Consider the following 14,994-nt stretch of genomic DNA (forward strand, 5'->3'; position numbering starts at 1 on the left):
AACCCAAGGAAAGAGGACTGCTGGTTATTCAAATTGGCCACACACTCAGAAGTTAAGAAACACACAAATCTTCCTTGTCAAAAACACACTAATTTTGGACAGTAAAGGGAAGGGAACTGGGGTTTTAGTTCTCTCTCCATTCTGTCCATAACTATATCCATTATCCCTACTGTCTCCTATCTCTAATCTATTCCCTACCATTGTCAAGGTGTGGAAAGGGAATATAGACTCAATGGAAAGACCAACGAGTTTTAATAAGTAATGCCTGAAAGTGTGAACGCAGGCAGGTGAAGTCAAAACAAAGGCAATTTGGTTTATAAATAGGAACATAGAGTACAAGAGTCAAGTAGTAATATATTTATACTAAAGATTGATTAGATCACAGAAAACTGTGCACAGTTTTGCATGCCCCATTATAGATTGAACATTAAATTGAAGCACATAGATAATGCCAGGGATGGAAAATGATCATTATGACTATTTCTGTTGAGACAGAGAAGATTTAATGGAGATTTTTAAAGTTGTGAAAAGTTTTGATGGAGTGAATGAGGAAAGACAATTTCCTCTGTTTGGGGAATTGGTGATGAGGGGTCATTGGTGAGAGGTTAGGAGAAACCTCTTTACACGGGAGCATAGAATGCTGCACTAGGAGTAGTTAAAGCAGAGATTGTTGCATCATTTAAGGGAAAATATTTGAAGCAGATGGACTCACAAGGGGGAGAAGGGCAAGGCGCTTATTTCTGGGCTGCATTAGCACTGAGTGGCATAGACATAATCTCCTCCTGTGGTGTGAAGTTTCATGATGCTATAGCTCCAAATTCAGAATTAGATGTTTTGAAAATTTGGAATTACTATGAGGTATTGTATTACATGGATAAAATCTGATGAAGATCATTACACCAATACAAATCCAAATTGCAATGCAGAACTTTTCTGGCTGCCAAAGGCATAAGGATTTTTATTAACTCCCAATAACTTGAATTGGTCATGTGTCAGATAAAAAATACAAATAAAAAAGATCACAAGACAGTGCGAATTAATGATTTATCGTCACTGAGAGGTTTTCTTATAATGGTGCATTCCAAGTACTGGTACAATTCAAAGCTGAAAAATCTACACTACAGCAAGCCACCAAAAAAAAATAAATTAGAGAAACTGTATAATACAAAGATTTCAGGTACAAATATGATTTCTTACGAATGGTACAAAAGTGACAAACAGCCGAACACATGCTGCACCTTTCCATGAATCTGCATTTAAGCCCAGCAAATTGGACATGTCATGTTGCTTTTGGTCTCGTTGTTCAGGCTAAAACCAGAAATGCGCCATTACACAAACAGGTCATGGGTATGTGGATGTGAATGAATTATTCTCTTCTACCTCACTGAAAACACAACACTTCAAAAATGAAAATTTGTGTTGGCAAGGCATTATATAATATAGTAATTTAAACAAAAAATGTGCAATATCTAGTTATTACACTTCAGGGTTAATTTGCAGTTCTTGGCGAGCTATTCCTAAAATGTATTTTTTAGATATCTTGCTTCTTAACCCCGATGGTTTAAGGCTAGTGATTTGCTATAGTGTACCATCCTATGATTTTTGTAATATACTGTGACAAGTGTGATTTTACTTAGAAGTTCCTCTTTTTTCTAATAACTTTTTAAAAAAATGCTGCTGTTCAATTATGCCTTTTAAAATGGTGCAAATTCAAGTCCTTAAATCAGCTGGTATCCCGCTAATTAATGGAGCTCCACAACTGATCCCAACCATTGACATAACTATTTTAACAGGTCTGGTTTGAGAAAGCAGGTTTGCTTTCTGCTGCAGGAATGTGGTTCAACAGCAATCAGCTGAATCTGTCCTGTGTGATTTTTATTTTTGGGGTAAATTTCCTGTGACAAATCACTAGCTAAACCTATAGCATTTTTGCTCCTTTTGGACAAATATAAAATACTTTGCATGATTTAAATCTATTCAAGTAGTTATGAGTTTTTTTTTACCTCATCCTTTAATAATATTCCGAGCTCTAATTTTATGTGCGTTGGTTATGTGATGTTTTTATTCCTTTTAGAACCAGGAAAATTTGGCAGTCAAAAAAGCAAAGTGTGTAAATGTTGGGGGAAAAAAAATTATAATTATATCTGCAAAATGAAACTGTAAATTTTACCTCATCTGCAACACAACAAAAACTGTCAAGACACATCAATGCATTACACAACATCAACAATAATCAATAGTATGTGTATTATTGAGGAATATTTTTCAGATCTGCAGTGCCAGGTAAATCCTCTATTCACCTATCTCCAATGCAAATGTTCTTTGTTATTGCATAAATGCAATAATTTTTTAAACATTATCCCCATGAACTCCTCAGTCACTTCACAGTTTTTAACATTTAGTTTAAAGTGTGGTTTTTTTTGGCTTGTATAAAGAAAGCTGTAAGATTCCAGGAAAGCAGACTTTTGGTGAAAGATTATCTTTGTAAAATGGTGCGTTAACTGAACACGAGAAATGGAAAGCAATACACTTGATTCTTTCTTCCTTATGCAGTTGTTGCTTGTACCTACTTAAAACTTTCCAATGAATTTGGTCCCACACTGAATTTTCACTGGTGGAAACAGTCCAAAGACACTACAGGTACTTTAAGGCATTGTTCCAGAGCATTTGTTTTTCGCATTTTCTTTTATCTCGCCGTTGCTAGTACTGATCTTCTGTGGTCAGAGCCAAGCATTGGATACCTGAAGCTTGGGATCAGAAAGACAGTGGAAATTACACAATACAGGAGGGAGAAAATGATGTAGTAGTAAGTAATGTAAACTTTAACCTTACGCAGTCAAATTTTATTTCAGCGGTAATATCAAAAAGAATTGCATCAAATTTGTTGTTGACTAGCAGTGACCTACCTGATTTCAAGTGCAATATGGAAGGAACTTACTGGAATTTGCTCTTAGTCACATACTGCAGGTGAGTTAAGCTTTGCTTGTTACGGCGCATAGTATGGAGTTCTGGGAGCTATGTGTAACGATTAAATCCATAGTTCCATTAATTTACATAGATTTCAGATTGCTTACACAAAAAATGCTGACGTTCAGATTTCGGATTTATCCACCAGTGAGGCAACAGCACTAAAGACAGACCTTTCCAAACATTCGAGCCCACAAGATTCAAACAGGACAATCCAGAAAATAGCAGTTCATAGCATTGACTTACTGGGGCTTGGGTTGGGGGGGTGGGGGGGGTGGTGGGGAAGGTGTGGTCTTAGATTTGACATCTATTGTGTGCTGTGAATTTACCAAGCAAGCACTGTAATGTTATATAACAAACAATTCTTACTCTGCAGGCCTCATAGGTGGGATGGTCTAGAATTTTCATATATCACATCACTGTTACTGTACTGTTGCTTTCTCTTTGTCCACATCAGCTGCACACACCGGTGTATGAAAATGTATTGCTCCTGGGTGAAACACAACACAGAGTTAGATCACCACAACCAACTGCAGAGAGCTAGCATAGATAGGCAGAGCAATACAGGCCCCACTTCATTTTGGGGTTTGTAAATAGTTAAAAAGTGAACCAAATTGATTTAGTTAAGAGGAAAATTTCAAGTTTGCTATTATTTACCTGAGGCTTATTTATATATTCCAGTACATATTCTCGTTTCTGTGATTTTGGGAACAGCTAAGATAATTTCATGCTTTCTTTGTGCTTATCACAGTTGCTATATCCTGTTATTGTCACTGTCTGCTCTGCAACTTTGTCTGCTGAAGTACTGCACAATTAAGACAAATTTATGTGTTTTTATATATATGTTGTCATGCAGGCCCCCACTTGCCAAGAATGAGGCACATTAATTTTGCCACATGGACATTAAATTTCAAACTGTTGCTGGGAAGAAAAGGCCTATTACAAGGGATTGCCAAGCCCCGAGCTGGAGGACATTTTTGCATATTACAGACACTGCTTGGAACAAAGGAGCTATTCCCTGACCCACCCAATGTACAAAGCCAGTTACACAATAATCAGTAACAGAACATTTAAAAATATACCAAGAGCAGTACATGACAGTTATCACATCACTTCATTGAAGGAAAATCCATGATCAAGGCTGCAGATTTTTCTATTTTTATGGACACTGGAGGTTAGATTCAAATAAAATATTTTATAATTACTCTCATGACAATTAAATTTCTTGCCTGTTGAGACATGTAGCTACACTGCTAGAGTAGAATATTACTGCGGTCTGCTTTCCTCTGTAAAACTCCATCCATACACATCGAGGACGTACCTCTGTCTGCACCATTGATGTCCTGTAAGTACGCATTTCAGCCACTAGGCTCAGAATATCAACATACTCGTGCTCGTGGATGTGCTGCATAAGGCGGTCAAGAGCTATAAAGGTTCCTGTTCTTCCCACACCAGCACTAAACACGTCAAACGAACATTAGTTAAATCACATTATTTTAAACTAAGAGCTCTAACCTTGATGCAGGTCTTGATTGATCGAAGAGTTACTACATTAAGGCTATAAAAGAAATTCTATACTCATTACAGCAAATGGCTATATAATGAAATTGCATGCATTTCTTGAACTTGCATTGCTCAGCATGGAACATTCCATAATTTGTTTTGTCTGTTTAGGAAGGATGTCAAAGCCTTGGAGAGGGTGAAGAGGAGATTTATCAGATTGGTACCCTGGTGTGGAGTGATTAGAGTAGCTGGGATTGTTCTACTCAGAGCAGAGAATGGTAAGGGGGAATTTGATATGCTGTTTTGATAGAGTAGATGCAAAGAAACTGTTTCCAGTGGTAGGAGGCTCAGAAACCAGATAACACAGATTTAAAATAATTGGCAAAAAATCTAGAGGAGAAAATGAGTTTTTTTTTAAAACTGTAGCCAGTCACTGTGATCTGGAAGCATTGCCTGGAAGGGCAGTGGAAGCAGATTCAATAGTAACTTTCAAAAGGGAATTAAATATATACTTGAAAAGAAGAAATGTCCTGGGGTATGGAGATAGAGTAAGGGAATGGGGCTAATTGGAAAGCTCTTTGAAAGAACCGGCACAGATGCAATGTGCCAAATGGCCTCTTTCTGTGCTGTATGCTTCTATATGGTAAATGTGGGTACTAAAAACTACCATGGAAATTCAGTATCGTTCCCAATTTTTTTTTTATTTGTTCATGCGATGTGGGCATCACTGGAAAGACCAACATTTATTGCCCATCCTTGATTTCCTGAGAAAGTGGTGGTGAGCCACTTTCTTGAACCAGTGCTGTTAGGTAGGGAGTTCCAAGATTTTGACCCAGTGACAGTGAAGGAACAGTGATGTAGTTCCAAGTCAGGATGGTGTGTGGCTTGAAGGGGAACTTGCAGATGGTGCTGTTCCCAAGCATCTGGTACTCTTGTCTTTCTAGGTGGCAGAGATCGCGGGTTTGGATGATGCTGTCAAACAACCCTTGGCGAGATACTGCAGTACATCGTGCAGATGTAAAATTAAACCTGTTAAAATAATTGTCTGATCCTATAAGCACTGATTAAAACATTCTACCACAAAATGTAATTTAAACAAATCTTTCCTACACTGAGTTGTATAAAAATGGACTCCAGGAGGGAGGATCTATGAAATGTATAAATTTATTGAATATATTGAATTTTGAACATTCACATTTTCCTGTAATGTACTGGGTTTTTCATAATTTGAGTAGATTTTGAGTTTCCCTTTCAAGCCTATGGACCTTCATTTTATGGCAGAGTACAGAAATTTGATTGGGGTTGTTCCATATATCTATTTTATGTCTCCATTTAAGAAGGTCTAAGAGGGAATATTTAAATTGGATTCACTTGCATAACTTTAGGCACTCAATTAATTTCTCTACCCTGCACTACTACTGACAGCATGACAGAGGTGCAGGAGAGATGAAGTCTGAGTAGGTCATCTTGGCTGTCCTTCTAAACCAGCACCAGTATAGAAATGGTAAGGACCTGGGAATAGGACCAGAGACTGTGTGTGATAGGGGAAGAAAATAAAAATAATTTTTGATTTGGAGCAGTCAAGGACTTCAGAAAGTGAATTTCTTTTACTTAAGTTATGAACCAGTTAAAGAATTCACTCACCTATCTAACTTTTCACCTTTTAGTATTTTAAGTATATGAATGGCTCCGCAAATATATTTTTCCTTTTTGATACTGCATATGTTTGTAAGTAATATTCAGGAATGAAAGCTCATCTTACGTAAAACTACTGCAGTTTTTTTTGTATAATGATGGGTTGGATTAGAAAAGCTTTGCTTTTTTAAATATGCAGTTGTTAGGACTGCAGAAGCAGAATCCAGAACAACTTTTAAAAAGGAAGTGTAAAAATATATGAAAAAGAACAATTTAAAAGGATATGAAGAACAGACAGGGCAGTAAGATTAAATGCGTATTACTTTCAGAAAGCTGACACTGACACTATGGGCTGAATTATCTTCTATCAGTGAGGAAAAAAAGGAAATTTGCATTTTTGTGTCTTTCACATCCTCTTGGATGTCTCAATCTGCTGCACAGCCAATGATATTACTTTTGACTTGCAGTCTTTGTTACTGTATAGACAAACAGGGTTATTAATTTACATGCAACAAAGTCCTGCAGATAGCAAATGAATGGCCTGTTAATCTGATTTTGTGATATTGGTTGAGGAATGAATGTTGGCCAGGATACCAGGAGAACTCCCTGCTCTTCTTCGAACAGTATCATGGCATTTATTTTGCCCACCTGAATAGTTTAATACATCTCAAGACCTCCTACAATGCAGCCAATCTGCATTGAACAAAAAAACATGCCTGAGTTGATCCAAATAAGTATGAATTGTGATTGTATGTTTATTAAAATACAGTTTGAGCCCACATCATTTATTTTCTCCTCCTTGGATTTTAAGGAAAGAAAGCCCAAGAAAAAAGAAACTGAAAGAGATTTGGAACTGTTGCGAGCAGCAGATTAGAATGGTAGTAATGCATTACCACATCTGAATTTTAAATATATTTCTTCTACTTAATCAGGACTGAAGACTTACTTAAGCGCAGGTCAATTAGATCACATTTTATTACAATACTGAATATTTAAAATAGACTCACCTGCAGTGCACAACTATCGGGCCGGGTCTCTCCACTGTCTGCTGCCTGACCAACTGTACAAACTGCAGAATGTTCTCTGCTGTGTTAGCAGTAGGGACACCATGATCAGGCCATGCTACATAATTGTAGTGAATCACCCTCTGAACTTCATCAGCCTGCACAAAGGACACACTTGAGAAGAACCATTACATCAAACTGCATGAATTAAATCTAAGCAGGATAAATTATGCTCAAAATGAAATTCCACCACCCTGTAATCACTTCCAATTGTTTTTTTTAACGTAACGTTTCAGATGAACGGATGGAAAATCACAGGCTGCGTGCCTGCGATCTTTGGTCATGCATTCCCTGGGAGCACTGCTCCTTGCTGGGAGAATGGAATCAGACCTGCTACCCAGCACAGGAGAGAGCTGAATTTGGGAATTCAGTTAATGTAACAATTTTATAATGCAAAATGTACAATAAGCATTTTGCAGCATGCCACTAACAGTGCTCAAGAAATCAGAGGGAACAAGCAACCAGTGTAGATTTGGAAACATAAAATGTGTTTCTTTGAATTCTTTGAAGTAACTAAATTAACAGGACAAGGTCAGTGACTATTATGTACTTGGATTTTGAAAAGGCATTTGATCATGTTCTCATGCGAGGCTTTAAGATTAATAGAGAAAGTATAATGAGTACGTTGTAATCAGTGTAAGCAAAAAATCGTCTCCTAACCTGCAACAGATAGCAATAGTTTATACACCTATTTTCAGGTCATCTGATCTACCTATGTTTAGTTTGGACATCTGATCAACAACCAATCCAGTTGAAAGAGCTGGCTCTGATATAACTGAAAACAACTACCACCATAGCCTGTCATTGGAGAGACTCCACGTCAATGGAGAGCCTCAAAGGGGTAAGTGGTCACTGGACTAAATTGATATCCCCTAGCAGATAAGTTCTCCAATTAAAACAAAATGCAGACAAAGGAGTAAAATTAAACTTTATAATGATTTCAGACCCATGACATTGATGGATAATTACTTATGAAAATAGGTCTTGCAATATATAGCAACAATAACTGAAAAAGCCTCTGGGGCAGTGCCAAAGAGTTTCACAAGGGCCATTCTGGGTCTCTGCTATTCACATTGGACAGACACAGCATGAAGGAGGGGACATTCAGTGATAGCAATTTGCTTCTAACACAAAGCTTTGTGGCCTCTGTAGTATAGGAAGACAACATGCAAAAGGTTTCAGAAGCTGTACCAATGACCAGCTAACAGTAATTTCCCTTTTTTCATGGAGGAGTTGATACTTGCTGGAGTATGGCACTGAAAGACACCAGCTGCCTCCCTAATCCAAGGACACGGAGGTGAATCAAATGCCCTGTTACTGTCCTAGCTGACCTGAGCTAACACGGCACAGACCAGATTTCAAAAGGTGGAACCTTGGCTTTGATCCTGTCTTGACAATCTCCCGTGAAGGAGGAAAATAACCACTTTTCTAAACAAGTAACCCGTCACCATCTCCTTGACATTGGCAGAAGAAAGATTTGCAAGAAAACTGATACTAATAGCTTACATAGCTGACATTGAATTCCCTGATGATCCATTCAGACTGATGTGACTCCTCCGACTGATCGGACTGCTCTGATTCAAAGACCATTTCAACAGTGACGTCTCCATAACCAACAGGCTGTTCATTAAAAGGCCAATAATGGTCACATTTTACCTGCAAAAAAATCAATTACTAATGTCATTTTTCAGTAAACATAATTAATGTACTTGCCAAAATGGTATGGTAACCTTTATTGCAAAAGGGTTGGAGTAAGGAAGTCTTTCACAACTATTTAGTGCATTGGTGAGGTCACACCTGGAGTATCATGTACAGTTTCAGTCTCCTTACATAAGGTAGGACATACTTGCCTTCGAGGGGTTCAACAAAGTTTCATTAGTTTGATTCCAGGGACAAGAGGGCTGTCCTATGAGGAGAGACTGAGGAAAATGGGCCTATATACTCTGGAGTTTGGGAGAGGTGATCTCATTGAAATGTATAAAATTCTTAGAGGGCTTTACAGGGCAGATACTGGGAGGTTGTTTCCCCCGGTTGGAAATTCTAGAACTAGGGACAATTTAGGATTGGGACAAGGAGAGACTTTTTCACTCAACGAGTTGTGAATCTTTGGGATTCACGACCTCAGAGGGCTGTGGATGCTCAGTTGAGAGTGTATGCAAGACTGAGATCAATAAATTTTTGGCCACTAAGGGTATCAAGGGATATGGGATTGGGTGGGAAAGTGGAATTGATGTAGAAGTTCTGCCACGATCTTGCTGAATGGTAGAGCAGGCTTCAGGTGCCCTATGGCCTACTCCTGCTTCTATTTGTGTTCTTATGATTGCTGGTTTGTGAGTTGTCATAAGTCTATCATGTGTATTCTTTACAAATATTTAATCGCTGTTAATTTTATGTCGTAATATTTGTGACCTGCATCAATAGTCTGCACCCATTGCATATCCACACAAATCTGCAGCCAGGTTCAGAAAACCTGAGTTTTTTGCTACTGCATTACCACTGAATAGATTTAGTAAGAGGATAGGTCAGGGGAGTGATCTGGGGCTGGAGGACATGCTGGAGAGAGAGGGCCACATGAAATCATGGAGGGATTTAAAGATGACAATTTTAAATTTAAGGCATTGGGGGACAGGGAACCAACATAGGACAGCAAGGACTAGAGTGATGGGTGAGCAACAGTTAGTGCGCGATAGGATATAGACAGCAGAGCCTCTACTCAGTAACCGCCTGTGCAGGATGATCAGGAAGTTAATCTTCCAGCACATGTGGATGATGTAACTAGCTGGTACATGGGATAGATAGTGTGATCTGTATACGCTATATACTGTTATATAGACAAGGTAACATGCAACTTTTCTAATGAAAACTCGACAGCAATTATAATGGCTAGGGTGATCATGATTGTAAGAGCAGACCATCAAAACTTTTCTTTTTGTTTGTGTATTCAACAGGCACTTACCCGTCTCCTCTCAGTGCACTGTGTAAGCATAACAATGATGCATGATTTCTGCTGCATTATCATCTTCCAAAAATCGTTTCTTGTCTCTGCCAAGGGTCCTTGAGTTGCAATGTACTCACGTGCAGAGTTAAACCCCTGTGGAAAGGGAATTACATTCATCCTCTCTGCTCCAAGAACTGTGGGTGACATTGCTAAAGAACAATGTCAGGAAACAATACCTGTTCCATTAATCCTGTAACACTGACTGTGCAACGTTAACCATCCTCCACAACCTCCACACACCCCCACCCCATTTAGCAGCACTTTCCATTCTCCATACTTTAATTCAGCCCTTTTGTTGCCCATCTGAAATGCACCTATTTCTCCTGGTTACACATCGTCAACTGTCAGACAGAATCTTTTATACTCAGCATGGCTAAATTAAAAATAGCCCCTTACCACAAACTTTTTGGAATACTTGTTCTTCCATTTTAAAACACACCCTCTAAGATCCTGGGAATCCTGTTGGCTTAGCAAGTTTACTCATCAAGTAGCTGAGTCACACTGACCAAAGGTTGCGTCTCAATTCTGTGTTGAATTAGTTAAAGGCAGCCTAGACAGTAGAGGTATCGCACTTGGCCACAGTGCTATGGATTGTCAAAGGGAAAAATCGGCCATCATTTCCACTCCTGATCACTATCCTGCCATCCCTGCTGGACATGAATGTGTGGTTTTTGGGTGAGAATAGGATTACATTTGGTGTGATGTGCACATTGTTAAATAGCCTTCTAACACTTGTGGGGGTTCACATGTGGAATATGGCTACTGGATTGTACCTGACAGTCATGGAACCCTATCCCAGCAAAGTGAAAACACCTTCACATAAGGAAGAGCAGCAGGAGAAGAAATTTAAAGAAAGACAAACAAATCTAATAGTCACTAAGATCTAAACATTTATGCTCAAGTGGCAAATGGCCATTTTAAAAATTACAGTTAAATTCTGAAACCAATACCAGTTTCTCCCCAGACCAAGGTATTGACCAGGTAACTTGACAGGAACAACAGACCAATCAGAAAATCTATATTATAGCATGCATCCATTTACAGGTCAATTTGGAGAGGCAAGGACTATTCAGATAATTTGAATGTGATTGCATATTAATTCCAATGTTTTACTGCATTGGAACTGATAAAGAACAATTAAATAATTTATATACACCAAGCATGTTGTCAGGCCAAGTCAGCATTGAGTTAAATAGCATCTACTGCATTAGTGGGAGATGGCCAGCTGGAGGTAGATTTGTTTGTAGCTGCTGCAAAAATGATGAGATGGTGTCAAGCCACTGTCTGGTACTTCTAGCTTTACAAAACCATCAGTGTTGCACTGCTTCTAATGGGGGGAGGGTATTAGTTGTCATATCAGTGACCCGTTGATGAAACAATTTCATTATAACTATAAATCCGCTGAACCTGAATGAAAAGAGCTATTAAAGACTTCCTGGGCGCCACCAATTACTTACGGGGACGTAGTTAGCATTGATGTAATCTGAACCCTCTTCATTGTGCAGAGAAATTAATTTCACTTGGCTGAAATCATCTGTGGAGACAATGGCATCAACATGAAGACATTGCAAGCCCCTAATATGTTGAGTCGATAATATCTTCAGTGTCTCAAGCTTAGTTGAAAGGAAAGTACACCCTTTAAGTGTATTCTGGCATTTATCTGAATGAATTATGCAGTTGGTGGGATACTGACAAATAATCTCAATGCCAACACACAGGTATTTGTTGAAGTGCAAATGTGCAGATTTGGACCACAGAAGCTGGGCACTCGTTTACATAATGAATGATTAACTTTTCTTGTTTCTTTTACTAAGTACAAAGGAACACTTTTTCGGCAGCTGGTGTCATGTCCACGTCAAGTAAAACACAGCCTTCTGGCTGCACTGCTGTGTTGTTTTCAATACTGAGTAATCTATAGTCAAGGTCAGGTGCTCTGGATAGATGATCCTTTAGAACATAGGAATACACAGAACTGGAAAATAGAGTTTTGGTCCTTCTGGTTAGCCCCAGAAACAGAATGTACATTCACCATCCTGTTATACCTGATCTGTCCATTCACTGTCCCTGTTATCTCTGATCTCGCCTCTCATTGTCCTCTATATCTGAATTGTCCATTTGATGTCCCTGTTATATCCGATCTGTCCATTTGCAATCCCTCTTTTCATCCAACATCTACTACTTACATTAATGGCACTATTTGGATATAATAAAAAGTCCCAAGGTGCTTCATATGAGCATTCTAAAGCAAAATTTGACATTGAACCACATAAGGACATATTAGGGCAGATGGTCAAAGAGGTAGGTTTTAAGGAGTGTCTTAAAGGAGGTAGAAAGGTGGAGACGTTTAGGGAAAGAGTTCCAGAGCTTAGGGCCTGGGCCACTGAAGGCACGGCTACCAATGGTGCAGTAATTAAAATCGGGCGTGCTCAAAAGGCCAGAATTGGATGAGTGTGGATATGTTGGAGTGTTATGGGGCTGGAGGAGATTACCGAGAAATGGACAGGAGAGGCTATGGAAGGATTTGAAAACATGTACGAGAATTTTAAAATTAAGGCGTTGCTTAACCGGGAGCCAATATCGGTCAGTGAGGACGGGGTGATGGGTGAACAGGTCTCACCACCAATTAGGACATGGACAGCAGAGTTTTTCATGACCTTGAATATATGGAGCATAGAATAAGGGAGGCTAGCCAGGAGTGCATTGCAATAGTCAAATCCACAGGTAACAACGGCATGAATAAGGGTTTCAGCAGCAGATGAGCTGAGTCAGGAGCGGAGGCAGGCAATGTTACGAAGGTGGAAACAGACAGTCTTAGTGATGGTGTGAATATGTGGTAAGAAGCTCAACTCCGAGTCAAATTATGACACTGAGGTTGTAACCAGTCTGGTTCAGCCTTAGACAGTTGCCAGGGAAAGAGATGAAGTCAGTGGCTAGGGAACGGAGTTGTAGTGGAAACAGAAGACAATGGGTTCTCAGTATTTAATTGGAGGAAATTTCTGTTCAACCAGTACTAGATGTAGAACAAGAAATCTGATAATTTAGAGGCAGTGGTAGGGTTGAGAGAGATGGTGGTGAGGTAGAGCTGGGTGTCGTCAGCGTACATATGGAAGCTCACGCTGTGTTTCTGATTGATGTCATTGAGGGGCAGAATGCAGGTGAGAAATTGGAGGAGGTCTAGGTCAGATCCTTAGGGGAAACCAGAGGTAACAGTGCAGGAGGAGGAAGTGAAGCCATTGCCGGTGATTCTCTGGCTACGATTAAATAGATAAGAATGGAACCAGGCAAGTGCAGTCCCCCCTCAGCTGGACAACAGTGGAGAGGCATTGTGTGATCAACTGTGTCAAAGGCTGCACACAGGTCGAGAAGGATGAAGGGGGATAGTTTATCTTCCTCACAGTTACATAGGATGCCATTTGTGACTGATAAGAGCAGTTTCGGTACTGTGGCAGGGGCAGAAACCTGATTGGAGGGATTCAAACATGGGGAATTCTGAGAAAGATGGGCATGGATTGAAGAAGTGACAACATGTTCAAGGACTTCGGAGAGGAAAGGGAGGTTGCAGATGGAGCAGTAGTTTGCAGTACAGAGGGGTCAAGTGTTTTTTTGAGGAGAGGTGTTCAGACGGCAGATTTGAAGGAGGGAAGGAAAAATGAAGAGTAAGAATCATTAACAATATCAGTTAACATGGGAGCCTAAAAAGGGAAGTTGGGTGGTCAGCAGTTTAGTGAGAATAGGGTTGAGGGAGTAGGAAGTGAATCTTGGGAACAAAATGAGCTCAGAGAGGACAGGAGGTAAACTAGAGAATGATGCAAATTCAGGGCTGGGGCGGGGTGGGGGGGAGGAGCTTTAGAGGAGGTTTGGCCTGCTGGGCTAGGGGAAGTGGCAGGGACAGCTTATCGGATGGTCTCTATCTTAGTAACAAAGTGGTCATATTATTCGAGATGAGAGTGGAGGAGACAGGGAACAGGGGTTCAAGAAGATGGTTCGAAATAGAAAAAAAGAAGGCAGGTGTTATCTTTGCATTCCAGGATAATCCTGGAATACTGAGCAGTTTTGGCAGATGAAAGCAAGACCCAATAGTGTTTTATGTGGTCCAGCCAGATCCAGCAGTGAATAGCTAAATCAGTTGTCCGCCATATCTGTTCAAGTCTACATCCCTTGTACTTAAGAGAGAGATGAGGACTGTACAAGGGGAACGGTCAGGGCGAGAGAGAGAGAGTAATGGTTTTAATGGGGAGCATTGCAACAAAGGTGGAGATGAGGATGTGTGATTGAGCAGATTTGTAGCTGCAAAATTGTTGTGAATGAAGGGCTAAAGGCTAGACAGTTGGGATTTTGAAAGTGCAGTTGTAGGTGAATTGGGAGAGTGTTTATTTCCAGAGGCAGATAGAGGGGGAAGGAGGATGTGGATGGAGAGCGATACAAGGAAGTGATCAGAGATGGCCTCATCTGTGATTGATAGGATGCAAGTAGCGAGGGCACATGAGAGGCAAGGTCAAATGGGTGGCCATTAATATGGGTTGGGGAGTTTACATGGAGGGTGAGATTAAGGGATGATAAGAGGGCAGTGAACTCAGAGGAGAGAAAACATAATGAGTTGCGATGGAGGTTGAAATCACCAAGGATGAGAAGTTGCTCGGTGCAGAGGCTGAGGGAGGAAAGCAGTGAAGATATTTCGGTGAAAAAATTGTCATGGTCCTTAGCTGATAGAGAATGAGGATGTTAAGTGAGAGGTGAGAGGGGTGGAACAACACGAGATGCTCAAAAGAGAAGGTGCCAGAGGAGTAGGAGGACAGATCGAGTTATGATATTTTGTGACAGGAGCCA

General features: G+C 39.9%; 1 protein-coding gene and 1 long non-coding RNA gene across 6 annotated transcripts in view; one reads left to right on the top strand and one right to left on the bottom strand.

The window, feature by feature from the left end:
- Positions 1–235: 235 nt before the first annotated feature.
- Positions 236–14,994, bottom strand: part of ptpro (protein tyrosine phosphatase receptor type O) — a 178,655-nt gene continuing 163,896 nt past the window's right edge. For all 5 annotated transcript variants that reach the window (XM_068058984.1, XM_068058985.1, XM_068058986.1 and 2 more), the window contains 7 exons: positions 11,625–11,701; positions 10,126–10,260; positions 8,676–8,825; positions 7,113–7,267; positions 4,289–4,424; positions 3,337–3,457; positions 236–2,747 (listed from right to left, as the gene is read on the bottom strand). In XM_068058984.1, the coding sequence (XP_067915085.1) occupies positions 3,347–3,457; positions 4,289–4,424; positions 7,113–7,267; positions 8,676–8,825; positions 10,126–10,260; positions 11,625–11,701 (764 nt within the window). In that variant the 3' untranslated portion in view covers positions 236–2,747; positions 3,337–3,346. The remainder of the gene's footprint in view (positions 2,748–3,336; positions 3,458–4,288; positions 4,425–7,112; positions 7,268–8,675; positions 8,826–10,125; positions 10,261–11,624; positions 11,702–14,994) is intronic.
- Positions 7,578–8,809, top strand: LOC137384698 (uncharacterized). The gene is made up of 3 exons (XR_010977635.1): positions 7,578–7,700; positions 7,868–8,010; positions 8,400–8,809. It is a non-coding gene; the product is annotated as an uncharacterized lncRNA (long non-coding RNA).

The sequence above is a fragment of the Heterodontus francisci genome, chromosome 27, assembly GCF_036365525.1.
Source record: "Heterodontus francisci isolate sHetFra1 chromosome 27, sHetFra1.hap1, whole genome shotgun sequence".
NCBI classification, from domain to species: domain Eukaryota; kingdom Metazoa; phylum Chordata; class Chondrichthyes; order Heterodontiformes; family Heterodontidae; genus Heterodontus; species Heterodontus francisci.